The 24,176-nt window shown below is 49.2% G+C and overlaps 6 protein-coding genes across 6 annotated transcripts; 2 read left to right on the top strand and 4 right to left on the bottom strand.

The window, feature by feature from the left end:
• Positions 1–894: 894 nt before the first annotated feature.
• CCOS01_09036 (uncharacterized protein) lies at positions 895–3,326 on the bottom strand (the record flags this gene model as incomplete). Its single annotated transcript, XM_060457196.1, has 3 exons — positions 895–2,003; positions 2,434–2,888; positions 2,947–3,326. 3 exons carry the CDS (start codon positions 3,324–3,326, stop codon positions 895–897), a joined length of 1,944 nt encoding a protein of 647 aa, XP_060311896.1.
• Positions 3,327–6,468: 3,142 nt separating this feature from the next.
• CCOS01_09035 (heterokaryon incompatibility protein) lies at positions 6,469–8,628 on the top strand (the record flags this gene model as incomplete). Its single annotated transcript, XM_060457195.1, has 1 exon — positions 6,469–8,628. One exon carries the CDS (start codon positions 6,469–6,471, stop codon positions 8,626–8,628), a length of 2,160 nt encoding a protein of 719 aa, XP_060311895.1.
• Positions 8,629–9,385: 757 nt separating this feature from the next.
• CCOS01_09034 (major myo-inositol transporter iolT) lies at positions 9,386–11,448 on the bottom strand (the record flags this gene model as incomplete). Its single annotated transcript, XM_060457194.1, has 7 exons — positions 9,386–9,716; positions 9,804–9,842; positions 9,918–9,947; positions 10,007–10,193; positions 10,248–10,724; positions 10,858–11,175; positions 11,244–11,448. 7 exons carry the CDS (start codon positions 11,446–11,448, stop codon positions 9,386–9,388), a joined length of 1,587 nt encoding a protein of 528 aa, XP_060311894.1.
• Positions 11,449–12,514: 1,066 nt separating this feature from the next.
• On the bottom strand, positions 12,515–14,338 carry CCOS01_09033 (uncharacterized protein; the record flags this gene model as incomplete). Its single annotated transcript, XM_060457193.1, has 6 exons — positions 12,515–12,647; positions 12,760–12,881; positions 12,958–12,991; positions 13,058–13,482; positions 13,625–13,798; positions 13,940–14,338. Coding segments are annotated over 6 exons (1,287 nt in total), but the record flags the coding sequence as incomplete, so codon positions are not given.
• A 586-nt stretch (positions 14,339–14,924) lies between these two features.
• CCOS01_09032 (uncharacterized protein) lies at positions 14,925–16,284 on the bottom strand (the record flags this gene model as incomplete). The annotated part of the gene is made up of 4 exons (XM_060457192.1): positions 14,925–15,310; positions 15,372–15,442; positions 15,518–16,020; positions 16,105–16,284. The coding sequence occupies 4 exons, from the start codon at positions 16,282–16,284 to the stop codon at positions 14,925–14,927; spliced, it is 1,140 nt and encodes a 379-aa protein (XP_060311892.1).
• Positions 16,285–17,447: 1,163 nt separating this feature from the next.
• Positions 17,448–18,405, top strand: CCOS01_09031 (short-chain dehydrogenase; the record flags this gene model as incomplete). Its single annotated transcript, XM_060457191.1, has 2 exons — positions 17,448–17,541; positions 17,606–18,405. 2 exons carry the CDS (start codon positions 17,448–17,450, stop codon positions 18,403–18,405), a joined length of 894 nt encoding a protein of 297 aa, XP_060311891.1.
• Between the last annotated feature and the right edge of the window lie 5,771 nt (positions 18,406–24,176).

Raw genomic sequence — 24,176 nt, 5'->3', positions numbered from 1 at the left:
ACCGCACGTATCCCATCGACTCTACGGGAACAACAAAACCCGGCGGGTGACATCATTCCAACATCCTACCAGCGCATTTGCACCATAACAACCTTCAACGGCGGCTCCGCACGAGTCTGGCGCTCACTCAACCGATTCCCGGCAGGCAACATACCGAACGACCGCAAAGAAAGCTCGGGGCGTTGGCCGGTTTGTCGCCGAAGCCTGCAGGAAAGCTTACATTGGGGGTGGAGACTTGCATGTTTTTTACCCAGCGGCTGATCCGCCATGAGAGGGACTGAGCACAGCGAGCGGCTGTAAACGGGATTATCATTGCTTTTTGTGGCATGATCAAGTGACGTCGAGTGAGGAGCCAACCCCAGGTTACACCAACAGGCCAAGTCCCAACGGACAGAACGCCGCATTGCTCCTTAGCATCGCACGATGCCATCGCCGGCTTTTGCTCTCCATATACCAGGCTGATGACTCGAACTTACTGTGTAGGGTGCCCGGCTACCTTGCATGCTCGTGACAGGGACCCAAGGACTAAGATCTTGAAGGATCGCTCCGCATTGCCCCCGTCTTAATGACTCAGATACTCCCGATGATCGGTCATCTATGCCGCCTTCCTCGGGCCTGCTCCGATTCTCCGACTTGTCCCTCCGGGGCCGGAAGCAGCACATGAGTGCCTGAAATTGACCGCGCCTAGTCAATGCCTGCAAGCCTATGTGTTGGCAATGGTGAAACGCCATTGAGCTTCGCGATGCCAAAGTGAGAGTTGGGTAAGGGAAATGATATAGGCAGTGTACTTTTTGACCATTGGTGGCATCTGTGTGAATTCTCACTAATTCATGCAAGTTGTGTATGTCAATTCCCGCCAGGTAGGATGCATTTCTCTTCTTACTTGTTGCCGCATTAAGGGACAGTGTACAAACGTCCGTTAACATTCCCAGTACCCAATAATTCGAGCCCCTTGCCGACATCCTCGAACGGAATCTCCTTCACGAACGGTCTTATCGACCCTGATGCGATCAAATCCAACACTTCTGTAAACTCTTGAATGCTAGCGCTCGTCGAGCCCTTGAGCGAGACATTCTGCGTGACAATCGCCGTCGTCGTGATTTGCACGCTCTGTGCCGCAAGCCCCACCAACACCACACACCCGCCAGGCCTCACCGATGATATCGCAGTCTCAACCGTCTTCTGCGCTCCTGCAAAGTCCAAGATAACATCGAATATTTCGCCTGAGAACGTGCTCAAGTCTGTGGCACAGTCGACAGCACCGGATTCCTTGGCCTGTTCAAACTTGTTCGTGTTGATGTCGACGCCAAAGACTCTAGCACCACGGTGTGCCGCAATCGCTAGTCCGTTCAACCCCAAACCGCCTAGACCAATGACAGCAACCGTGTGCGATGCAGATACTCGACCCTCCGTGACGACGGCGTGGTAGGCAGTAGCAACGGAATCCGTAGCCACAGCAGCCTCGGCAAACCCCACTTGATCTGGGATCTTGACAAGATTCTTGATGGGAGCGACAGCATATTCGGCGTATCCACCGTCGCAGCCGACACCTAGAGCTTCGTGGAAATTCCTCTCTTGGATTGGATGGCCTACACAGGCAACAGCTACCCTGTCATCGACTTTGAATGATGTGAATGAAGAGTCGCCTAGCTCAGTAATGATACCAGAGACCTCATGGCCCAAAGTCACGGACAGCGCGCACATCCACGCTGCGCCGCCGCCGTAGAGGACGTGGGTGTCGGAGTGGCAGAGCCCGGCGGCTTTGACGCGGATGAGGGCCTGTTCGGGGCCCGGAGATGGAATGGGGACATCTTGGAGGGCAAGGCCCTTGTCGGGGCCGAGGAAACGGAAGGCTTTCATGGTAGGCCGAGCTATTGTGCGCAAGAGAGTCTGGAAGCTGAAAGGTCCTGTCAATTGTCTTGCTACTTCTTCAAGCATCGCTACCGAGCTCTTTTGTAGTTCTACATCCGCGCCGCTATCAGACTCAACGGGCATCTTGATACCTGAGACAAAGCAATCGTGAGATTGTCAGTGGATTCGCTGCTGTTAATAAACGATGATTCATAATGAGTTCAAACCTTAAGTTGCGGGATGGCCATATAGGGTAATTACTTGTCCAGGCGTACCAGGGCACCCTTGATTAGCCCAGGCTCGGCACTTACCCACCTCAGCATGGAAGTGGGCAGCTCCAGCGATAGAAAGTGGCAACAAGGCACACCGGCAGAAGTGGTGCATCTATCTAGGCAGTACGAAGAGTATCAGCTAGGTAGATGCATGCAAAATTGCCAAAGCCAAGCAGATGTCGAAGCGACCCCAAAGGATCCAGTGGTCAGTGATGCCAGACACCAAGTCATCAATTACTACTCATATTCTCAAGCTGCCCATCCTTCAATAACTTCATAGCTCACAGCATAGTATATCTGTGAGTAATACTTGTGCTGGCATCGACATCAGCATTCAGGGCGTCTCTGAACTCCCCTAGAGACAAACGTCTCTTTGACATGCAAGACTCAATGACTTCGGAGTTTCGTCTGAGCAAGCCCATGTTGACTAAACTGAACGGGCCTTCCTGATCAAGTGTCCCCACAGCGCTCGCCCAATCTTTGGAGGCATCGAATCCCTCGGGGACTCCTTTGCCAGTCGAACCGAAGGAGAACATGATGATCGTTCTGCAGCCGTCGCCATCACCGCTCTCGCGAGCTTCATAGCTCAAGGAGTAGCCTCTAGCAATCAAATGACTGGCAATAGCGGCAACTGCGGCGACGGTGCTCGGGGAGGTGGGGGGAAATGGCCACTCAACAGAGCCAATCCATTCAGCTGTCGCCGCTTTTCCGCCATCAGCTGGAGCATCCCAGTCGATAGACTTTGCGAGCCCGGGTAGCTTGTCACTAAGACTTGCGGTTAGCGAAATCTCGTTCTTGTCAATAGGGGTTAATAAGCTCTCACATCAGAGATTGCAGCCCATATGAACTCTCAGCTACAGTGTTTACTTCAGCCATGATGAGACTTTGCGGCCGTCGCTTTTGAGCAGCATGCCAGGCTACAATGTTAGCCTGGGTGGTGTTGTACGTCGCTGTAGGTTTCCCATCAACATCGACATGGATGCTAGCCGTAGGACCGCTGACCGTGGCACAGAATCCAAAGTCTATTTTGCAGGCTCTGGTTTCTCTGGCAATGTTCTCGAGATTCAAGTCCTCGTGGATGGCTTGGTTGAAGATGCCGATGAGGAACTGCGAAGTAAGAGACCCGTAATAGCTCCCGCTGGTTCCGCTAATTCCATTTCCAAGTGATCCAGCATGGGCAATCATGGAGGACTGATCCATCATTGATGAGCCGTGAATCAGGTCTTTTGGTACGTTCAGTTTAGTAAGATTTCGGGAATAGTGACTGTATCACCGATACTAGGGTGGCTGGTTTGTTTCTTACCTCCGGGATAATGAGCGGTCTGGAGATGTAAAACATCTAGCTTTAGACAGGAAGGAGACGAGACCTCCACTCCATCTATTGAAGAGAATCCGCTTCAGTAAATGTCAAAACCCCGACAGTCTTCCAGGTGCAACAAACAAGTATGATCGGTGTCGTTCTTAATCTTGATAGTAAGTGTACGATTTCTTTGACAAGCGGAAAGCCAAACGTCCACCTTGACTCCTAGCAAATCTTGCTCATCGCCAACTGGACTGTCAAGACACGATTTAGAGAAAGTCCAGACTGCGATATGATCTCCTGGTTGATTGTAATCATTATGGAGGTCGATCACATATGCCGGGGACATGATGGAGGCTTCCATAGGTAGAGGAACTTGTCGGTATAGAGTTGTTGCAGGGTCGAACTCTTGATGGCTCATGAGTGATGTCCTGCCTGACGCAAACAGAAACCGGACGGAGCGGACCAGCGGATTATATATACAAACCCTTTTCTGACTGTATCTTGAGTTAAGCTCAAGTTGGAGAGCCCCCCTGAAGAAATCGAAACCTCTCCGTCGCCGAGTGCAATTTGGCCAGTCATCCAATGATCCACCATTCGCTCAGTAAGTAGGCGTATTTAGGGTGTCGAATCCAAATTTACGGTGATGATTTTAACCCCCGGCCATACTAAGCCGGGACATGGCATGCTACCCTGCTTCCAAACCAACGGCATGCCTTTTCGACTAGTACCCTTAGGTAGGAAGCTTTAACTCATCTCTTGAGACAGCATGATTTGAACACAACCTACTGCATGTCTTGAACAATTTGCAATTTGAACGGGAAACATAGCACTGGAAATGTAGATGCTGAAAATGTCTTGGCATCATCGTCGCACATAGCACTCTAGCCACATCAGTTGAAGACGTTGAGTCTCAAATTTCAACCTCTCAACGCGATGAGCATCCAAGTTCTGAACTTCCTACTCACGGCATTCTACATCTCAGACACAAGACTGGTGAAGTCGTCATTTCTGGGACCGAGAAACCATCGAGAGTCTAGCAGTAAGCCAATGGGAATCAGGAGCACGTATAAAGGGTCTTACTGCAGAGCCTGGGGAACAGTTCACCCAGCCACATAAAGACAGAATAAAAAGGGCCGAATCTCTTCCTGGAGTCTCAGGGAGGTAGACGGTCCTGACGTCTAGCATGTCTCACTAACTTCCCGAAAAGCAGCACGACCCCGACCAAAGTAGGAGTCTGAATGGCTGTGGCGTAAGCAAGACTGTACTGAGATAGGAAGAGGACCGGAATTAGGAAAGAACGTTAAACGACGTATGCTTCTATGTTTGGACCCCACGGGGTCGAGGTGGCGCATGGGATGCCCCCGGCCCGGGACCCGGGGAGATGGCACTGGGTAATACTAGGTACCGTAGCCGTGGCGAAACGATGCAAACAACGTTCCTCGTTGTCTGATGGTGCACACGATTGTAACGAGCTAGGAACTCTTGTTTCAAGCGGTCGATCTCTCACTGGGGCTTTCTCTAAATCAGGCAGACTTGACTGCATCGTACTTCACCTTTTTGCATTTGAATCCATACGGCATCGGGGCGAGGCCGCGATATGGCATAACATCCTTGGCGCTTTTCATAACGCGGAATGCTGTGTTTTTGCGCAGGCCTCTCTGCATATTTGGGTCTTTCGTCATTTGTCACACCCTATTTCAAATACGTTTTACGACAGGCACCTTTACTGGGCGCTTGCTCCGGTATGGATATAGCCTGATTTAATCTCAGCCCTATGGTGATTAAAGAGTGGCTTCGAGGCTATGTCTGAAGATGTTGCATTGTAAAATTGAGAGAAATGTTGAGCTTGAATAAATCAAAATGTGTTGGATTAGCTTTCAGTAGGGAGAGACAGCTTACAGCCTCGGCCCTGTTCGCCATAACATGCGAGTGCAAATTGTACTTGACACCAACGATCTGGAAGCTTTAACCAATCTACTTCAAAACCACGGAAGCGGATTCGGCAATGTCTGTGACCAATTCTCAAATAAAGGGAACATGGGGGTTAGAAACAAGTCTCAACCAGTGCTGTTGGCTCTGGAGGATAAATGACAGCCGGGGGTGTCCAAAAGTAGGAGTTTTACATCCATATCCTTTCGGTGAAAAGTACCTTTACATGTAGATATACTCTCTCGAACGGATTGTTTTCTGTGCTGGCACCACAGTTACCGCAGGAATGCCAAGGGCGTGTATCCGAACGTCTGCGGATATTCAGAACTCCAGCCTCCATACATCCTGCGAAAGCGCTTCATGGCAGTTGAACCCAGCACCAAGCTACGTAGGGCGCTCACTTTAGGTGTCCTAGACCACGGGTTCAGCCTGAATGGCACATGCACTGAGTCATGATGTACATGTCTTGGAAAACTAGCAGTAGAACGCGGGTTTCCGCCTTCTTTGAGGTTCTCACGTTCCTCGCATCCCACTCTCATGCATGGCCAAAGCCATGGTCTCAGCCCTGTATGATCGTGCCCCCCAGCCCCATGACTCGGCCTGGGAGACTCATAATCAAGTGGCAAAGTATCTGAACGGTCAACGTTCAATTACTTTCCAGCCCTGCGGCTGAGACAAGACATTTCACAAAATGTCACCGAAGGACCGCCGAAGGTATCGCGCCATGGGCTGACAGGCGTTGAAGACGTGATATACTTCTGCAAGGGTGCGATGTGAGACGGCTCTGCTCCTGCATTCCACTCTACCTTTTCACGCCAAACAACAGTCCTAATTCGGGGTAAATGCACCGAACGTCTCTTGGTTCATCAGAGAGTCTGCTGAAGACCACATTGATAATCATTTTGACAAACTTGACACACCTGTAAGTAAGTAGTTAATCTTAGCGCGCCAGCATTAAGCTAGGTACCTAGCTACCGCGGATTTGACCCTGCAAGAACCATGTGGAGAGCTGTCGGCCAATCAAATGTTCACCTATCACTTACTTGTCAGATTCTCTGACGCAACGACGGCTGACTCTTTTCTTTACCCCGCCCTCGAAGACTTTGAACAACAATGGCGACGGAAGCAGAAGCAGTGAGAGAAATCCAAGGGCTGTGTCCCTACCGATACTCTGCGTTACCTTCAGAGAACTCTATTCGCCTTTTGCAGATCTTCCAGGATAGTTCCTCCGCACAAGGCTTCTTGGCACGACTAGAGACCTACGAGCTTGATGATGCGCCCCCATTTTGGGCGCTTTCATACACATGGGGCCCTTCGGAGTTCGATGAGGGGTCAAATGCTTCAGAGAAAACAGAGACGCAGTTTACTCATTTAGTATGCGATGGTGGGCGACTCCGAGTTGGTCAAAATCTTTTCGACTTTCTACGTCAGTTCAAGAATGACATTGCTTTCTACGCAGAATCATCAGAGCTCGGACGCCAATCCCGTGGAGCTAATCATTCGGATCGTTTGATCTACCCTGAAAATGGCTATAACCTTTGGGTCGATGCTATTTGTATAGACCAACAAGAGAGCCAAGAAAGATGCCACCAAGTCCAGCTCATGGGTCAAATCTACGAGGCTGCAAGAAGTGTGATTGTCTGGCTCGGCACGACTGAGCCCCCCTATGAAGTCTACTGGGTTGTCAGGTGTTTCATACCAAGGATATTGGAAGTGGCCCGGGCCGCAAGCAACGCTGACTTCCTACAACAAGTTGGGCCGGAGTTAGATCACCCCGAGATCATACAGTTGCTTGGCAAGGATTTCTGCGATGAGTGGCGCAAGTCATATCCAGTGTACTTCAACTTCTTCCTCAAGAAGCGATGGCTCACGCGTGGATGGGTTGTCCAGGAAGCAGCGATCCCTCATTCTGAGGATATTGTGCTTCAGTGCGGCAGGGTCCAATTCGCCTGGTCTGACATCAACAAACTGTCTGCCTTCATTCTTCGGGTGCGTTGGGATGAGAAGCTCATACACACACTAGGCGAACTCCTCCCGGATTGGAAGAAACGCCCTGGCACGATAGACCGTCTTTGGAACTCAACAAAAACTTCTCTTTCGGCATTCAGACGTGAGAAGGTTAGCAACGGGATGGCTCATTGGCAGAAACAGCGCTGGGGAGCTACCACAGACGAAGCTATGCGACATGCTGAAGTGCTGCAAACTCTCCACCGGCTGAGGATTTATAACTTCGAAAACCCGCTGGACCATATCTATGGCGCGCTGGGAGTCATACAACGCATCCTGGGTCGCAATTATCAGGTTGAGGTGGACCCCAGTTACGATGTCTCCGTCGAAGTCGTCTATACCCAGGTGACGACTTGGTTGATCAAACGTTTGTCCAATCTCGACATTCTGGGACTAGCAGGCCTGACTGAAGGCCGCCTACCAAATCTGCCGTCGTGGGTTCCAGACTTTTCATCTCATGGGCCTGAACACTATACTTCTCTACAAAGACTGAGGCAGCTGGCACGAGGGTCGGATTTCCCGAGAACGTTCGATACCACCAGCACTGCAGATGGATCGAGCAGCCACGGGGCCCGGAGTCATGGTTCCACTGCTCTCGTACTGGAGGGGATCCTAATCGATAGGGTCTCAAAGACCCAAAGTTCGGAGTTCGATAGGCAGAATATCTTCAGCAACGCAACATGGCTACGCCATCTGAGCAGTCAGCAGAGTGTTTATGAATCAACAGGAGAGAGTTTTATGGATGTCGCCGTGTCGACACTGATTGCAGATGTCAAATTACTCAAAGACTCTCAAGAGAGTCGAAGAGCGTGGGTACAGAAGTGCATAACCTACGATGATACCATGAGCATGGGAGATGAAGACATTGAGAATTCAAGAATGGTTATGCCGACAGAGACATCCACCCAACATTCTAACATGGCGATTCCCGAAGACTCTTTATCAGAAAGCTTGATTAAAGATCCGTTATCAAAGGTGGTTCATTTAATTGCTTCTGGGAGACGGTTATTGGAGACAGAGAAGGGCTACCTTGGGCTTGGATCAGCGGCCTCCGAGGTCGATGACGAAGTTTGGCTTATTCGCGGTAGTCGTATGCCGCTATTGCTGAGGAAAAGCTCAGCCAAGAATAGCTACGACGACGATATTAGAGATACGAATGGCGAAAAGTATGTGTTAGTTGGAGAGGCATATGTCCATGGGATCATGTATGGAGAGTTGATGACCGACGACTTCATCTCACGCTGCCAGACAATTTCCGTCGTCTGAGCAAGATCAACAGTAGTCCCAGCCACCAAATTTACTCCATAAGACCAGAATGGGTGGCGAAGAGATATCAGGTTCAGGAGAGTGGCGAAGAGATATCAGGTTCAGGAGAATTCGACCCGGAAAGCATATAGCCCCAGACATGGTAGACGAGCCCACATAATGTTTCTTTGGGTAATCTGATGTTAAACAAGACAGCTTATACAGACTCATTTGTAGAGGTTTGCCGACGCTTCCGTCTTGTTTCGAAGTGAAGTACTGTATCGCGAGAGTAGGCCATGATTTGCAATGAGTTTGGCACGCTGGCAATCATGCAAATGCTGCCACGAGATTTGTACTTGATCACTTGTCATGCCACTGAGGTCCCGCTCAACAATATGCCGGTTTACTTTACTGCGAGCATTCTCTCAACATCTTTTGCGGTGTAATCCGTAGACGGCGTTATCTGCTTGATGCCAGCTACAACGATTAGCCCATGAAGTCCCTGATTTTCGTCTCCTATTCCAGAGGCGGTGTAGTCTTGTGCCTTCGTGTCAACCACGTCCGCTTATCTATAATGAAGGGAACCTCCCCATTCTGGGATAATACGAGCTGATACCTACGCATATTTTCGTCAGACTCTCTTGCTGATCACTTCCCGAATCATAGCTTGCGGGACATCGTGCGAATATTAAGCAATCGTACGACGTCATTCTGATGAGAACGTAAGAGACCTAAGGTGTCTTATCCTCTACAAAGTAGTTTTTGCAGAGAAATTCCATTACACCTTTGTGTTTCCAGGCACATCCCGTGATTCACGTGAGACCGGTCGTTCGCGAATATCCTCAAGCTCGACTTGAAGCACCTTCTGAGCATTCTTCTGAACCTTGTCCTGCACATCTTTGCCCTCGAACATGAAACTCAGCTCTTCAAGGGTGCGGCCTTGAGTCTCGGGGAAGATCATGTAAACCGTCAAGATCTCCACCAAGATCCACACACAATACACAATGTAGTATTTCCAGCCGATGGAGTCGAGCGCAATCGGGTTGACATAGGTGTTGAAGAAAACGGCAAAGCGGACGGTAAGTTGTTCTACGGCAATTCCCTTCGCTCTATATGTGATATTAGCCTCAAAAGTTTCCCTGGAGTATAGCAAAATCGATGTGAGATCCCGGCTGAAGAGAACAGCAAAGCCTTACCTTTGACTGAATGGGAAAAGTTCCACGAGATAAGTGTAACTGCGTAGGGTTAGCGGTCTGATCTTCGGGTTCATCCTATGAGATAGAAGAAAAGAAGGGGTAAGGGATTCTTACGCAAGAGCATTCCAGCCAATATTGTAGAACCTGTGACGAGATAATAAGCGGTTGTCTTTAAGGACAAGATTGTAGGGCCATCAACTCACGGCGAATAAACGAAAATGAAGACCAGAACTGGGATAGCAGCTTTTTGGGATTGCTCGATGGCGAACCTGGCCGATGCGACGGTCCAGACGGTGTAAACACACGCAGTACCGATCGTGCACGTGAGGAACATTTTTCTTCTCGCAAAACGTGGGGCTATTAATGCGATCGGTACGGCGTTGATGAAGCCTTACCGGGCTATTAGCATGAACACCGATATTCGCCCGCAACAAGACGACTTACCCCAGCACGTGTTGCCCAAAATGAACTTCTGCACAGTGTGGTTGTCCGTGATACCAACAAGGTTGAGGATTTTCTTCATGTAGAAAGAAATCAATCCGTTGCCAGACCACTGTGTGAAGAAGCCCATGATGCCAGCCAACATGAAACGACGACGCATGGCGGCATCGCGGAAGACATCGGCCCAAAGGAATTTACTGGCGACCTCTTTCTCTTGCTGGATAGTGGATATAATCTGAGCATACTCGAGACGGACAAACTCTTCGCCGTTCTCCCCTTCGCTGTGGTACTTGCTGAGAATTGCGAATGCCTCGTCGCCACGGTCTTTTGATATCAGCCAGCGAGGCGATTCCGGGCAGAAAGGCATAAAGACAATTTGACAACCGCTGGGTACGAGTTGAAGTAGACTAGGAATCCTCCAAGCCCAGGTAGTGCTCATTTGGAAAGTGCCGAATGTGATGCCTGCTGCTACGATGGCCCCTGTCATCATTCTACATCAGCAACGTTCTCGGCCTGGGTTCTCGTTTGGTAGGGTTTGATTCATACCAACAAACCAACTAGCGTTGAACAGACTTCATAGTAAACAAGTTAGCAAGTCGCATCTTATAATAACAAGAAGTGATTTCAGCTAACCTCGTCATAATTGGGCGCTCCTTGGCATAGGAAAGTTCGCCGATGAGCGAGGAAGCGTTGATGATGGCAAAGGGGATACCAAAACCCAGAATCCATCGCGAGGCTAAGAACATATCGACGTTCCTGGACCCAGCTTGGAGCCCAGCACCCAGAACCATGATCCATGATCCCATCAGAATAGTTCGTCGACGACCAAGACGCTGACTGAAGTAAGGGACGAATGGGATGGCCATCAGAGCGCCAAGAGAGTAGATTGCGCTAAGAAGGCCAAGCCTTGAAGAATTAGGACGACCAAAGTCTGATTTCGGATGTATCAGTATTGAGTTATCGCGGAGGGTTACATGTTCTATGGCGAGGCTTTCTCACATTCGAACCAAGACGAAACAGCTTGAAGACTGTTCATCATAGAAGAATCGAAGCCTGAGGTCCACTCAACTCCGAGCCCGGTTGGGATGAGAATAAGATAGAGGAAGCGCAGGTTCGGCTTCTTGTACCAGATCGTCTTGTCATTCTGCGCAATTTGCGACAACTGAGGGTCGACATGATGTTCTTTGGCCCCGATGATGGCCATAATTGCGATTGGATGGATGGCAGGCCAATATGCGCTTGGACAACGAGATGAGCACAGCTCCAGTTGTTCTAAGCCTGGGAATCGTGACGTTCATATACTGGATGGACGTTGTGCCAGTTCCCTGGCTCTTAGGTCTCTGCGGCGGAGAGGGAAACCCACACCTGTTCCAGTCGATCGATTCCAATAAAGATGGCGAGAAATCAGACCATCGAATCATGGTTCACGGTTTCTCGTTGGGGTCGGTTCATAAATTGCTGCCCACCCACAAAGAATCCAAAGTTCGTGTGCGGGGTTGCTGTCCGGGCGGGTAGGGATTCCGATCTCAAAATCCGGGGTAAGAATGACCGAGGCAGCGCCGAAAAACAAGGGTCTCCGGGACTTTGAGGTGCCTTTGTCGGAGATTTATGTTGCCGTCTACCACTTTTGTCCACAAAAACATGTCATCCATCAACGAGACGTAAGACGAGATACAGGCTGTATCCAACATGTACGTTACAAACGCACTCGGAAGACGTCTGACGAACCGCTCTGATCCAATTTTGTTTTCTGCTAGCCAAAGTTGAGGGTGTGGTGCACCAATAATAAGCCAATCTTGGCGGACATACTCCGCTCCACGTGCTGTGAATCCATCGTGGGTGGGCGATGGCACCTCCATGTTTGCCCGGCCAGATTGCGCCTAGATATCCTGCCAATCTACTCGACCTTGATGCAACGCTTTACTCCGGTCAACACTGGCACCAACGTCTGGATGGCATTTCTTACGTGAATGAATGAGATGTGACAGGCCAGCATCGACTTCTATTTGACACTGACCTAGAGTAGATTAATCCTTTCGGACGGGAAAGCATATTGCATTTTCACTTTTGACAGCAAAAGAATATCAATATTCTCAATCAGCGAATGCCGGAATGTACCACCCCTCTTCGAATACAGTACTCTAAAGCACGTATTCGAGCTCCCAACTCCATCTCCAACAGACACGATACGCTGTGACGCTTTTTTTAATTCAGGTACAGTACCATTTAAAGCTACGGACATTTATATGAGAGGCAGTCTGATTGAGGACTCAAGTTGCAAATGCCATCATGAAATCAACTATAGCATCCAGGAAAGTCTTGGCGAGGTTCTCGTCAAGACGTCCATTGTTGAAACAGATAGAAAGACTAGTCTGACCTTTGAAACTGTCCATTCGAACAAGCCTAGATTCCAAATAGTTAGTGACAATGGTTAAGAGTGAAGATATCACACGCTTGAACCAACTGTGCTCGACAGATCAAACGAAGCCAGGAATTAGGATATTGGTCTCCTTACACATCAGAGGAATAAGTCGTCAGGTGGAAATTGCAACTCTCCACGGTGTAGATCATTTCATCGCTGGAGCCGAAAACGTCTCCTGGAATGTAGTTGTCGACTATGCCATCACTGACGAAGGCCTTGACGTTGCAAGACGTGTTAGAAATGCCCCAAGGGTTATTTCGATGAAGGCTGTCAGTGTTTGGGACTTCGTACCGGAAAGCTTGTCGGTGAGAAGGACGAAGGCGCTCTAAGCAGAAGAGCTTTAGAACCAGGGAAACATTGAAATTGAAAATGGGGGAGGGAGATTACTCACGATGCCAGAAACCCCGCTAGAAAGTTGCTCTTAACCTGGTCTATGACCAATTGGAACTCGTTCTTCAGCCAATGCTGATAGCTGTTTCTGACATGATGAGCCAGGCTTGCGAGTGTCATTCTGACTGCTTCAGGATTTCTCTCATCGACAGCGTACGATCGGAGTGGTGCAAATTCCACCGACGCGCCCGCCTGACACGACCCATAACGAATACTTGCATTGCTGCCACTTGAGTATCGCCTCCCGTTGACTGGCAAGGGCGAGGAAAGAAACAGGGCGTCCGAGGCATCTCCTGGTAAGGGGCTGACTCGCAGTAATGCAAGCACCATGGCGGCATGGCCGAGGTGAGTGAAGGTGAACTGGGGTCCGAGCTGACTCTTTATGGCCTTCGAGATGGCCTGACTTTCGTCTGTAGTAAAGGTTCTCTATATAGTTCGAGGTGTGCCTGTAGTATTCGTTACAGGAAGCCCCCAACTTGTCTTCGAGGAGTTAGTGACCACGGAAACCATGTTCGCTTGGGACGGGCTGTGAATGGTCAAGCCGCCAAGAATATGCAGAACTACTCACCGCACTTCTGAGCAACTCGGTGATGAAGTCATCTCGTGCCTTGTCATAATCTTCTCCTAATGCATCCACGTTGGTTTTGCATGCATCGAGGACCGGCTCGTTGAGGTTGGCAATTTTCTTGCCCCAAGGATGATGGAAAGGACTGTTTGCTAGATTCTGGTCGCCAGCGTTGAACTATTGGCCAACACCGCGCAACAAGTCACCGACGAATATGCGCGAGCTGATACTGTCCCAGTGAATATGGTTGAATGCACAGAGCACGTCCACTCGAGCGCCATTTTCAAGTGGAGTGCCTGTCTCTGGCACTTGAGCTACGACATAGACCTTGACCGGGGGTAACGGCTCAGGTCTCTCTTGGCGCGCCTCCGAAAGTTCAGCGGCAACTTCAAGCCCAGTTCTATCCGTTGCAATTGATGAGACAAGACCGCGGCCCCAACTCAAGGCAACTTCGTCGGAGCTCGGTGAATCATAGACAATGAAGGGAGGATCTTGGTCGGTAGCCCAGGTGACGGAGCATCCGACCTCAGGGTGTTGGAGTCGAATGTTGACAAGGGCGTTGGAGATTTGTAGCGCGATAGTTTCTAACGAGATCCCAGGAACATGAACTCGGAGAGACGTGTTCAGGTAGTTGTCGTACTGACCACGAGAGTTCGGCTCTCGTAAGCCGACCAAAGCCTCGGTGCCGACAGCGAGACGCCTCACAGAGCTGGGTCCGTCTGGAGAAGGATATCAGCGGAACTTAGCCGGCTCTAGACGAGGTAAGGGTGGGAGAGACATGAAAGTGTCAGCTTAATAGCTGGACTACGAGTTGTGTTATGTATTTGAGAAAGAAGGGCAGTATGGCGGTGGAAGAACAGAGAATCAGAAATAGTTAGCTAGTGATATTGCTAAGCCTTCGAGGCGAGGTAGGATGGACGTAGGTGTGGGGGACAGGTGTCAGCTTCATGTCCAAATGTAATCAAGATAAGCGAAGTTCAAGTTGTTATCTCTTGCCCGAGTCTGACAATTTGACGAGGTAGGGTCTTCGGGATACAGCCGAACAAAGCTTAGCGCTGACTGCGTAGACGCACAACAAGCAAGTTATCTTTGGCCCTCCTAATGTCCATAGCCGCCATTCGAACATTCAAGTATATGCAAAAGCATAATCTCTGAGCAACGGGCCTAAACAGCTACTAGGCGTTCCATTTGGATCGGTCTAGAGCCACCTATTCTTTTGAGCCGTCACAGTACCGTGTCCGATATCAGAACGATATTGTGGGGTGGGAATTCCTTTCTCCCTCATATTACTTACGTTGCGTAACTAACTTTTACTCCGGCCATTCTTCTGTCCTGGTAGAGACGAAACCTCGAAGGTCATGTCCTTGCGAATGCCTCGAACAGGTGCTGTGCTTCCTTTCTCCGAGACGCTGTCTTCATCGAGACGCGTCCAGTCTCCCTGTCCTGCTTCGTCGTCCTCGTAATTTGTGCCTTTGCGTATCTTGCTCTTGGATGTCACTCCTGAGCCGCCAATAGTAACAAGCCCAACTGACCCCGGGTGGAGGCCATGAGATGCATCTGTTTGACCCAAAGTTGTAGGTCGTGGCGAGCGACGGTGCATGAAGAATTGACGTAAAGCAGGGAGGGAGCCGGCGATGAATCCAATGGCAGTCTCGATATTGGACCAAAGGGGGATGTTAGCAATGTGGACTGTTAAGCGATTCAAGTCAGCAACTACTCTACTCATGGCAGACCAATGGAAGCGTCATACAGGCAAGATCGTCTAGTGGATGGTTGTAGTGATCGATGTATGGAGTACGTATCATGGTTGAGACTGAGGCACTACTCATGTGACCGAAACGGTAGGAATTAGCTATCAAGATCATCTCAGACAGGTGCACTGGGCAAAATACTTACAAAGAGCCGAAAGAAAGGACGAAAGAGACCATGATCTTTGTCGAGAGCTTCATTTGTGTCTGCCAGAGAATGATAGCCGGGAGCACGGCACAGGCAAGGTCGGTAACGATGGTGCTGACGGTTGAAGTGTATGACAGCGCCAACATAGAGCTTACTGGCGAGCACTCGCCACGGCCCTCTAACACGATGCTGGTATCCCAATTGGCTTCCACAGGTCGGCATAACAAGAGGATCCCGACGAAGGTTGTGAAGAATGTGGCGACAGTAAGCCCCATCAAGATGTAGACGGCAGTGCGTAGCTTTGGCATTGTAGTAGCGATCCGTAGTGTGGTGATGCAAATCGAAGTTTTGATCGTACACAATACTGCCACGTAGAGCATCATCCAAATCATCAAATATTTCATCGATTCGACCAACATGACTGGGCTGAGGTCTGCATTGCGCGTGCCCAGTCCACTCAGCGCTCCCATGCAGGCGAGTGCGACATCGACGAGGTAAACGACCTTCAGGCCTAAGTCAGCATGGGCGTAATAGGGAAAGCAATGCTCTAAAGTCCTGCGAGAAGGTTTTAAGAAGATTAAGCTTACCAAACCACCGAGCATCAAGCCGTCATCCCAACTAAACGTCTTCGCCCGCAGTCGAATGAATGTCCTCAGGCACACCACAATCAAAGAGACGACGCCACCAACAATAGAGACCACGAATAGGCTGAGGCCAACGCCCTCAAGTTGGTAGACAAACCGTCGGTTAGGGTCCTCTGTTACCATGTTGACTTCAAGTAGCTCTGTCTCACAGTCTTGGCTCTTAGGTTGCGATGGGCTTCGCCGGGGACAGCAAGTCACCAAAACAAGTGACTAGTGGACGATCGTGTAGTTGCCGGCAAGAAAAAGCCAAACTTCGAGGCGAACAAACTACTCCACAGAAGTGAGCAAGAGTCGATTCTGGCTAGACCTATCGTTGACAGATTGGCGGACATACAAGATGGGTTATATGGAAGTGGTCTTCAACACACGTTGCCAGCCAATGTCACCCCTTTCGCGCCGATCACTGGCAGAAAAACTCCTGGATACTTTTCAATCAAGATGTTAGGCGTCGCTAAAATCCTTGAAGTATCCTTGAGCAACCCTTGGAAAAGCTCCTACTCGCAGGGAAGGGTGCCTTTCGCTTCGACAGGACCAGGGGTTCTACAGGTTGGATGATTTTGGTAATACTCAGCACCATCATCAAATCCCAAAGAGGTGACTGAAAACGGAGTTGTGAGGCAATTTTTGGTAAAATGACCAGGTAACGTATGTTTGACCCGTTTGCCGGATTTCCGGCTCCGCTGGGTGGGACAATCAAGGACATTATATACCATGCCGTGGCGCACGTGTGCGGATGGACTTTATGGCATGATGTAGCTTTAGCAGTGAACTCTACCCAGGATGGCATGCAACATCAAAGATCATTGTTGCTGATCTTACCTACGAAATTCATACCTTAGTTGATGTTGCAATTGCTACGGCCTACGAACTCATGGATCCTCGAGTGTAGACCAGAACACCGATGGTCATGGCTTCGGCATTCGCCCCTTCTCGGTCCCACATCACCCATCATCATACAGGCCATGAAGACTCGATGCCACCTCGACCAATGCTTTCATTGGATCTCGACAGTGGAGCAAGTGGACAAATTCGTTAACAAGAAAGTCCCTGCTTATGAGGCTCGAAATGGTCTAGGGCATTTGCTGAAGATCCAGACATGGTAAGAGAGAAGACGGTCTGACAGATTGACAGGCACCACGTTGCTGCTGTCACATTTTCTCCTATTTTCCTTAATAACCATGGTCCCCAGACCCCGTGATATGATTCGGTTGAAAATTGCCTGAAGATCGAACACGGCGTAAACTCACTTTAGCACAAACAACACGTTGTACTCTCCGTTAAACAAAATGACCAAATCACAGATCACCGTTCCCATTACTCAGGCCCCTCCATACAAAGTTCATGAGGGCAAGACGGCCGTCATTACGGGTGGTGCAAGGAGTGAGCCTTCCTCCCGTTTTCTTCTGGGATTTCTAGGAACACCTACGCTGACAAAAGTCCCAAGGTATCGGTGCCGCCATTGCTCAGAACCTCGCCTCCAAAGGCGCCAATGTCGTGCTCATTTATCTGACCGAGTCTTCTGACGAGCCTGCCAAAGCTCTCGCTGAGCAACTGGCAAAGGCACACAACGTCAAGGCCATTCCCGTCCGTGCCGACTTCAGTACACCCGATGGCTGCTCCAAGATTGTCGATGTTGTAAAGAATGACATGCCGCCCAGCGCCAAGACAGGCAAGCCGCAGGTCGACATACTGGTCAACTGCGCCGCTCTCTTCCACGCCATGCCTCTCGAAGCCGTCAACGTTGAGGACTTCCACAAGGTCTACTCTATCAACGTCCTTGGACCCATCCTGCTCACGCAGGCAATCAAGCCCCTTCTGCCCACCGACCGCTCGGGCCGCATCGTTAATGTGTCAAGCGTCGGTTCCAAGGTTGGACTCGAGTACCTGACCCTGTACGGCGGCAGCAAGGGCGCCCTTGAGGCCATGACGCGCACATGGGCGCGCGAGCTCAAGGAGCACTGCACCGTCAACTCTTGCAACCCCAGCTCCACCATGACGGACATGCTCCGAGGTGCCTCTGAGGATGCGAAGCAAGCCATTTCATCGTGGTACCCTCTTACACCGCTGTGTGGAATCCGAGAATGGGACTCGGATGAACAGAAGGAAATGGCTGAGAAATACGGCGGACGTGCTGGCTACGCTGAGGAGATTGCTGGCATTGTTGGCATGATTTGCTCCCCGGAGAGCGGATGGATGACGGGATGCCTGGTCAGTGCCAACGGCGGCCAGTGGATGGCTAGTTAGATATCCAGAACTGAAGCAGAAATTTTCCTTGTCAACACTCAACGTTTAGTTCCACCAGCATATGACTTCCATTCATTGGTGTTCCGCACTCTAAAGACCCGGCGCCTGCGGCCTCGCACCGCAGAAGACTTCTTCAATCAGCCACGGCGACCACCACGTAAGAACCCCACGCTCGAAACCATCCTATGCAGGGGCTCTTCAGACCCTGCAAAAGACAACCGATGTTGTCTGTGAAGAGGAGCAAGGATCTGATAGGTTGTCGAAGGGAGAGAATTGGGGTCCGTTAGCAGTCACTGGGGCTGACTCCAGGTTTAAGAGCATTTCCAACGTGGCACCGTTGGGACCATCCTTCAACAACTGAACGACTCCAAGACACTCTCGAGAGCGAACCAATTGGCGGTCAGAAAAATAGATTATAAGAGGGGCAACTTTTGTGTGGGCGCAAGGCCACAAGTCACCCCATTGAGATGGCAAGACCCCTTGGACATTAGCGTCCTTACAATCCGAAGAATAAACCGAGCCAGTCATAATCTGGCCTGATACGATCAGAGGACGGCACACCACCGTTATCGGGATTGATGCTGGATTCGAGTTGGGGTCAAGCAAGTTCGTCTCAATTGCCTTGCTCGAGAGAATTCGCCCGGAATTTCGTAAGTAGCTTAGCAGTACCCATGGGTGAAATGTAGGTCACAACAATCTCAAGCCGGAGGTGCCATCTCTCCTCAACTGGCGCTCAGCATAGACCAGCGTTTAGTAGTGTAAAGGACCAAAGGAACGGTCCGGTGGGGCGGCATCTTGGGCACTCATTTCGGGGATACGAAGGTATTCCCGCAACAATGTAACCCGAATCCACCCATGGACAAACTGATCCAAGAATGTTATCCAATGACTTGTCAAATTGCTTCAAGCGGTCTCCAACCTTCTAGGAACTGCGAAACGAAATTGTGTTGAGCAATGAGCGTCAAACTCTTGCAAAGCCGTGAGCAATGTGGTTGTCACTGGTAGCATCAAAGGAACAATTCATGGTTTGTCCAAAAAACATAGTGTTCAGTGACAATCACCCTTGGACGAAGATCAGATGGGTACCTTACGGTAGTGTCGGCGCCCGGATTAATCTAGGTAGCACAAGTCTTAACTCCACAGCTTCTCTCGAATCTTGTCGGGTTTCATCTGGGAGACATTCATTGAGTAAAATATGTAGAGAGTCAGCTGCGACCTGTCCATGACACAACTGTTTGTTGACTGGGAAGCTTTGGCTTGATTTATCAGATCTTCATGTACTTAATTGATATACCTAGGCTACATGGTAATGACCTTAGACATTACGAGAGATTGCCGCACTGAACGCCCTCTTATGACAGACGGCAACTGGCATTGATACCTCCACAGTTAGAACATGTTCAACACTTGGTAAAAAGATCCACTATCATGTTACTGAACTAAGAAGTTCAACGTTTGGGCAATGGAAGACAATCCTGGACCTGTTATCTGGATCTTGAGGCGCGAAGAATCAAACGGGTCATGTTGGCCCAATTAGGGCTATGACCCGCATAATTGAAGGTTAGATCATATTAGATGAGAGGATGAATAGTGTACATTATTGAGCTTGACTACTATTGGCATATCTCAGTCAAAATACATCATTTTAGTTGGGAATCTGTGATGTGAACAATGATTCTCGCTTCGCAACAGCTAAACACGCCGCGAATGAACGTAATAAGACCTGAAAGCCAGGCTTTTGAAGATATGATATCTTGAGCTCTTCCGCTTGGTTTATGCTTGAACGCGTAGGTAATTGAAACTCGAAACATATGCTGGTAATATGTAGCTGTGTCAATAAGATAAAGTACGTTACGGTACTCACCAAGACGCCGACAAATGAGCAGACTAAAATTACATGCAAAGCTTTGAACCTCTCAAGTTATATCGAGTCTTTGCCAAACTCTGGGATCCTTACTGGTGATGCTCGATCCTACCTAGTCAGAGTGGCATTTCAAGTTCTGTGTGAAGACTTCCATCATACCGTCCCTCTAACATCCACAATCTTCTTCTGAGTTGACACATGAATGTACAATTTTTCTTTTACATAATATCGAAGACAAGCAAACTCTGTGTAGTGATACCGATCATGTCCGACGTTTGCTCCCAAAAACCGCCGACTTCGAATAGACATAGTCGAAGTAGCCGTGACGTAGATTGTTTCTCTTTCCCCCACGTCTGGCACATAGTCCTGGCTTGGAAAATAATCAACGCTGATGAGCTATAAGATCATCGTCCGATGTATATCTGTCTCATGTGGTTCCAAATCATGCGGGGTTTGTGAGGACTGCAAGTTTACCAAATGTATTCATTGTAGACGTAAGTTTATTCTAAGGAACCGCAATGTAGAGGCACCAGCCTTTTCTGCGGCGCAGTCTTTCTGAGACACCTGACAGGTGAAAATTCTGAAAGATAAAGGTCATCAACATCATGCTAAGTCTCCTACATGGTCATTTGTACATTAGGGGCACAGCATTACAGCCAGTGTTTCTGATGTCCTTCAATTAGATCGTATGCTTGAATGCTGAAACACCTTACGAGAAAGACAATTATCGGCTGGAGGCAATCCCCGCAGTCTACATTTTACACTCCCATCGAGACAAGCGCACTTACTACAAATATCGGTGGCGACTCATTCTCATATTTATAGGGACAGGGAGAAAAGAGAATATCCTTTGGCACTGAGTAGATATCATGAATAGTCTACTTTACAGGACTGAACAATGCCAGCACTCGCGACCATGCAGTCAAAAATGTATTACGTAGCACCCAATAGTGAAGAAAGGAAACAGATCTATATAGGTATGATCAGTATGCCACCGAATGCATCATGCCTCGCACCTCCCCCAAATGCGGAAATGTCTGAACTGCTATTCAAGCGGCCCTCCATCTGGCCATTTCATCCAGCTGATATTTCTACCTGGACTAGACAGGTATTGCCTCTGTCACGTCTGATTTACTGTCGGGACAGAGTACGTGAAGTTGTATGAGAATCTGAGAGAATAGTACTGCGATACACCCCGAGTAAAAGGCCATCAATGTACCAGACTGGCAGTGGGCGGCGACATGGCGTGTTTTCGTTCGACTTGTGGTTCATGCCGGCTTTATATTCTTTCTCTTGGCACTGAAAATGTGTTTAGCGACATATCTGAAGTCACCATGAATACTAGTGCTTTATAATGAACGTTTATTAATGGACGAGGTGATCTGCAGTGCTATTAGTCTTGCGGGCTTATGAAGGTCATGACTGCGATGTCTACATCTAACACGTTTCCACTACATATTTAGGGATAGGTGAGGTCCGGTGAAGCGTATTAGTTCTAGAACTAGTAACGAGCACCGCAACTATTACATGCAAGCAGGACGTTTTCACACAATGCTCACGGAACCCTTTCTTCATCCAAATCTATTGCACGAACTATACGAGTTCCTTACTAATGACTTCTATCGAGAGCCTGTAAATCTACAAAAGGTTTTTATGAGGTCAACAGGAATGGTTCCAGGCAATCGTAAGGGCTGAAGTGAGGCAATTAGAAGGGAAACGCTGCCAAGGTAATCGAATATCTCTGCCAAAACCTCGACATTGTCCATTCATAAGTGTCATGTTGGAGCTACAATAGAGTTTTGACACTATCATCTTCTCGTTAATCTCATACTCGAATCTCAAAGTGGAATACCAAGGGGACTCGGGGCTCTTAGCTAATCGGATTCCATCTAGAACTATGAACAGTACGCCCATCAACTCCATGTCGACAGCGTTTTGCAAAGGTCTTCATGTCGTAAGCCTGTCAATGCGTGCAAGGAGACGAAGGGGATTTGATTCTTATGTATTGGCGCTTTCAAGTCGTCTCTAAATTTACATGTTGTATGTAAATGAAATGCGCGGGAGTAGCTCAAAACCTACCAAGTTGACGAGCAAGAATTTGATTCCAGAGATTTCGATGTCGCCGAGACGCCAGAGTGTTCGCATCTCCGAATTGCTTGACAGTAGTGTTGGTTTGTAATCGAACTGAAGAGAGTGCTTTGAGTATGTCTTGGGTGTCCAATACAACAATGGTCAAGGTTCAAGGTGTGACAGATGATCTCGTATTATTGTCGTCTTTGAGTTTCGGTGGATGAGAAATGCTCGATTCAACAAGGAGACGAATGGAGAGTGAATATGCCATGTTCAGTCTGCTAAGTCCATCATGTTTGCTGCAAAAGCGACCGATGCTCGATAAGAGAATGAATGGCTCAGCACGGGATGCTTGCCCATATCCAGACCAAGGGAAGTCACAAACCCAACACCGGAACCCAAATTGATAGTGATGCTACCAACTAGCGTACCTGCGTGAAGAAACGATGGAAACCGCGAGCTGTTTCAGCCATTGCCTCCTTGCATAAGTCTAGTTGATACTCCACTGTCAAGATACTCCTTTAAAGTCTTTCCACAATTACTTCTCTAGATACGCAACAAGTTACCGGTACCCACATGGGATAAGCCAGTGACATGCATCAGCAGACAGCCTTCAACATCTAACGCTCATGTTCACCTACGTTACTTGTTGCCTTATTGGAACGTGTCTGTAGTTGAAGCCCGATTGCAGTATGCGGTACTATTCTCTCTGGCAGTGATTTCGCCGAGTCTAATGGCAATATGGTTTAGGCCAGCGCTTCTAAATCAGTAAGTGTCACTCACGGCACAGGAACGGAATGCAAAATCAAATGCGAGCACACAAGCAAGTTGCCTGTACTTAAAAGAACGGCCATACCGAAGAACTGGAACCCACCCGTTTACCCTGAAATAGATTCGGTGACGAAATACATCAGGCGAAACGCATCAGCCGGGAACCATGTTCAACGCCCAGCCCTACCTCACGATTGGGCCAGTTGTGCATCGCCTTGGCGATTTGCTGAGCCTCCCAATGAGCAGAGTTTTCCCCTGTCTGCATTGACAATCTGAGACGACATCCGCCATGCGCCCTGCCAGCTGACCCGGACTCGGGGCCGCGGATGATTTGCCGCTTTCTTACCTACCTGACTCGGGCCACATCCTTGCACAGATCTTGAACTGCCCGTTGAAGAAGGTAGGATGAGGGCAGAGAGAATTCTGTCAGAAAACCAGAGGGACGAGACGGACGGCAGATTTTCTCTCTCCGCTCGTGTTTGGAATTGTCGCGAATTGCCGTGCCGGTAAACAAAGCCGTTGATGAGATTCCTCCTGTGCAGCGTTGCTGCGGATAGGCGTTGGCCGTGCCATCTCGTCTAATACATCTCCAATTCTCGCTTGTTTTCCCAGCTGAACCGGAATGCGACCTAAGCAATTTAGTTTTTTGACTTCGACGCTAAGGCAGGGTTATCGACTCATCGATCCTTGCAATGTTAGTTTAACAGAGACGCGAGGTGCAGGCTGCTCAAAACCGAGCGCGAGCTGTTCAATCTGGGCCCCCTTGACCCATGGCGAACTCAACCTCACATCACTGAATAATGTTCTTCGATCTCAACGGGCACAATCAAGAATCACGAGACAGAAGGAATCGTATTTGCAATCTCTCTGACAAGTCGCAGAAATTACCCAGCATACGGTCAAGCGGCAAATTGTCAGCAAAGCATGAGCTCAAAACCCAGCCAAGATCAGTTTGACTTCGAGTCATTGCTCTTGCTTGGCTCGTTCATCCCCCCACAACGCGGACACGGGCACAATGATATGATGCCACGCTACGATTGTTCGATGGTGGTAGTCCGGAATCTGT

The sequence above is a fragment of the Colletotrichum costaricense genome (genome assembly GCF_030867565.1).
Source record: "Colletotrichum costaricense strain IMI 309622 chromosome Unknown Scaffold_9.1, whole genome shotgun sequence".
Lineage (NCBI taxonomy): Eukaryota > Fungi > Ascomycota > Sordariomycetes > Glomerellales > Glomerellaceae > Colletotrichum > Colletotrichum costaricense.
Note: the sequence above shows the minus strand (reverse complement) of the source record. Positions and strands in the feature narration are given on the sequence as shown.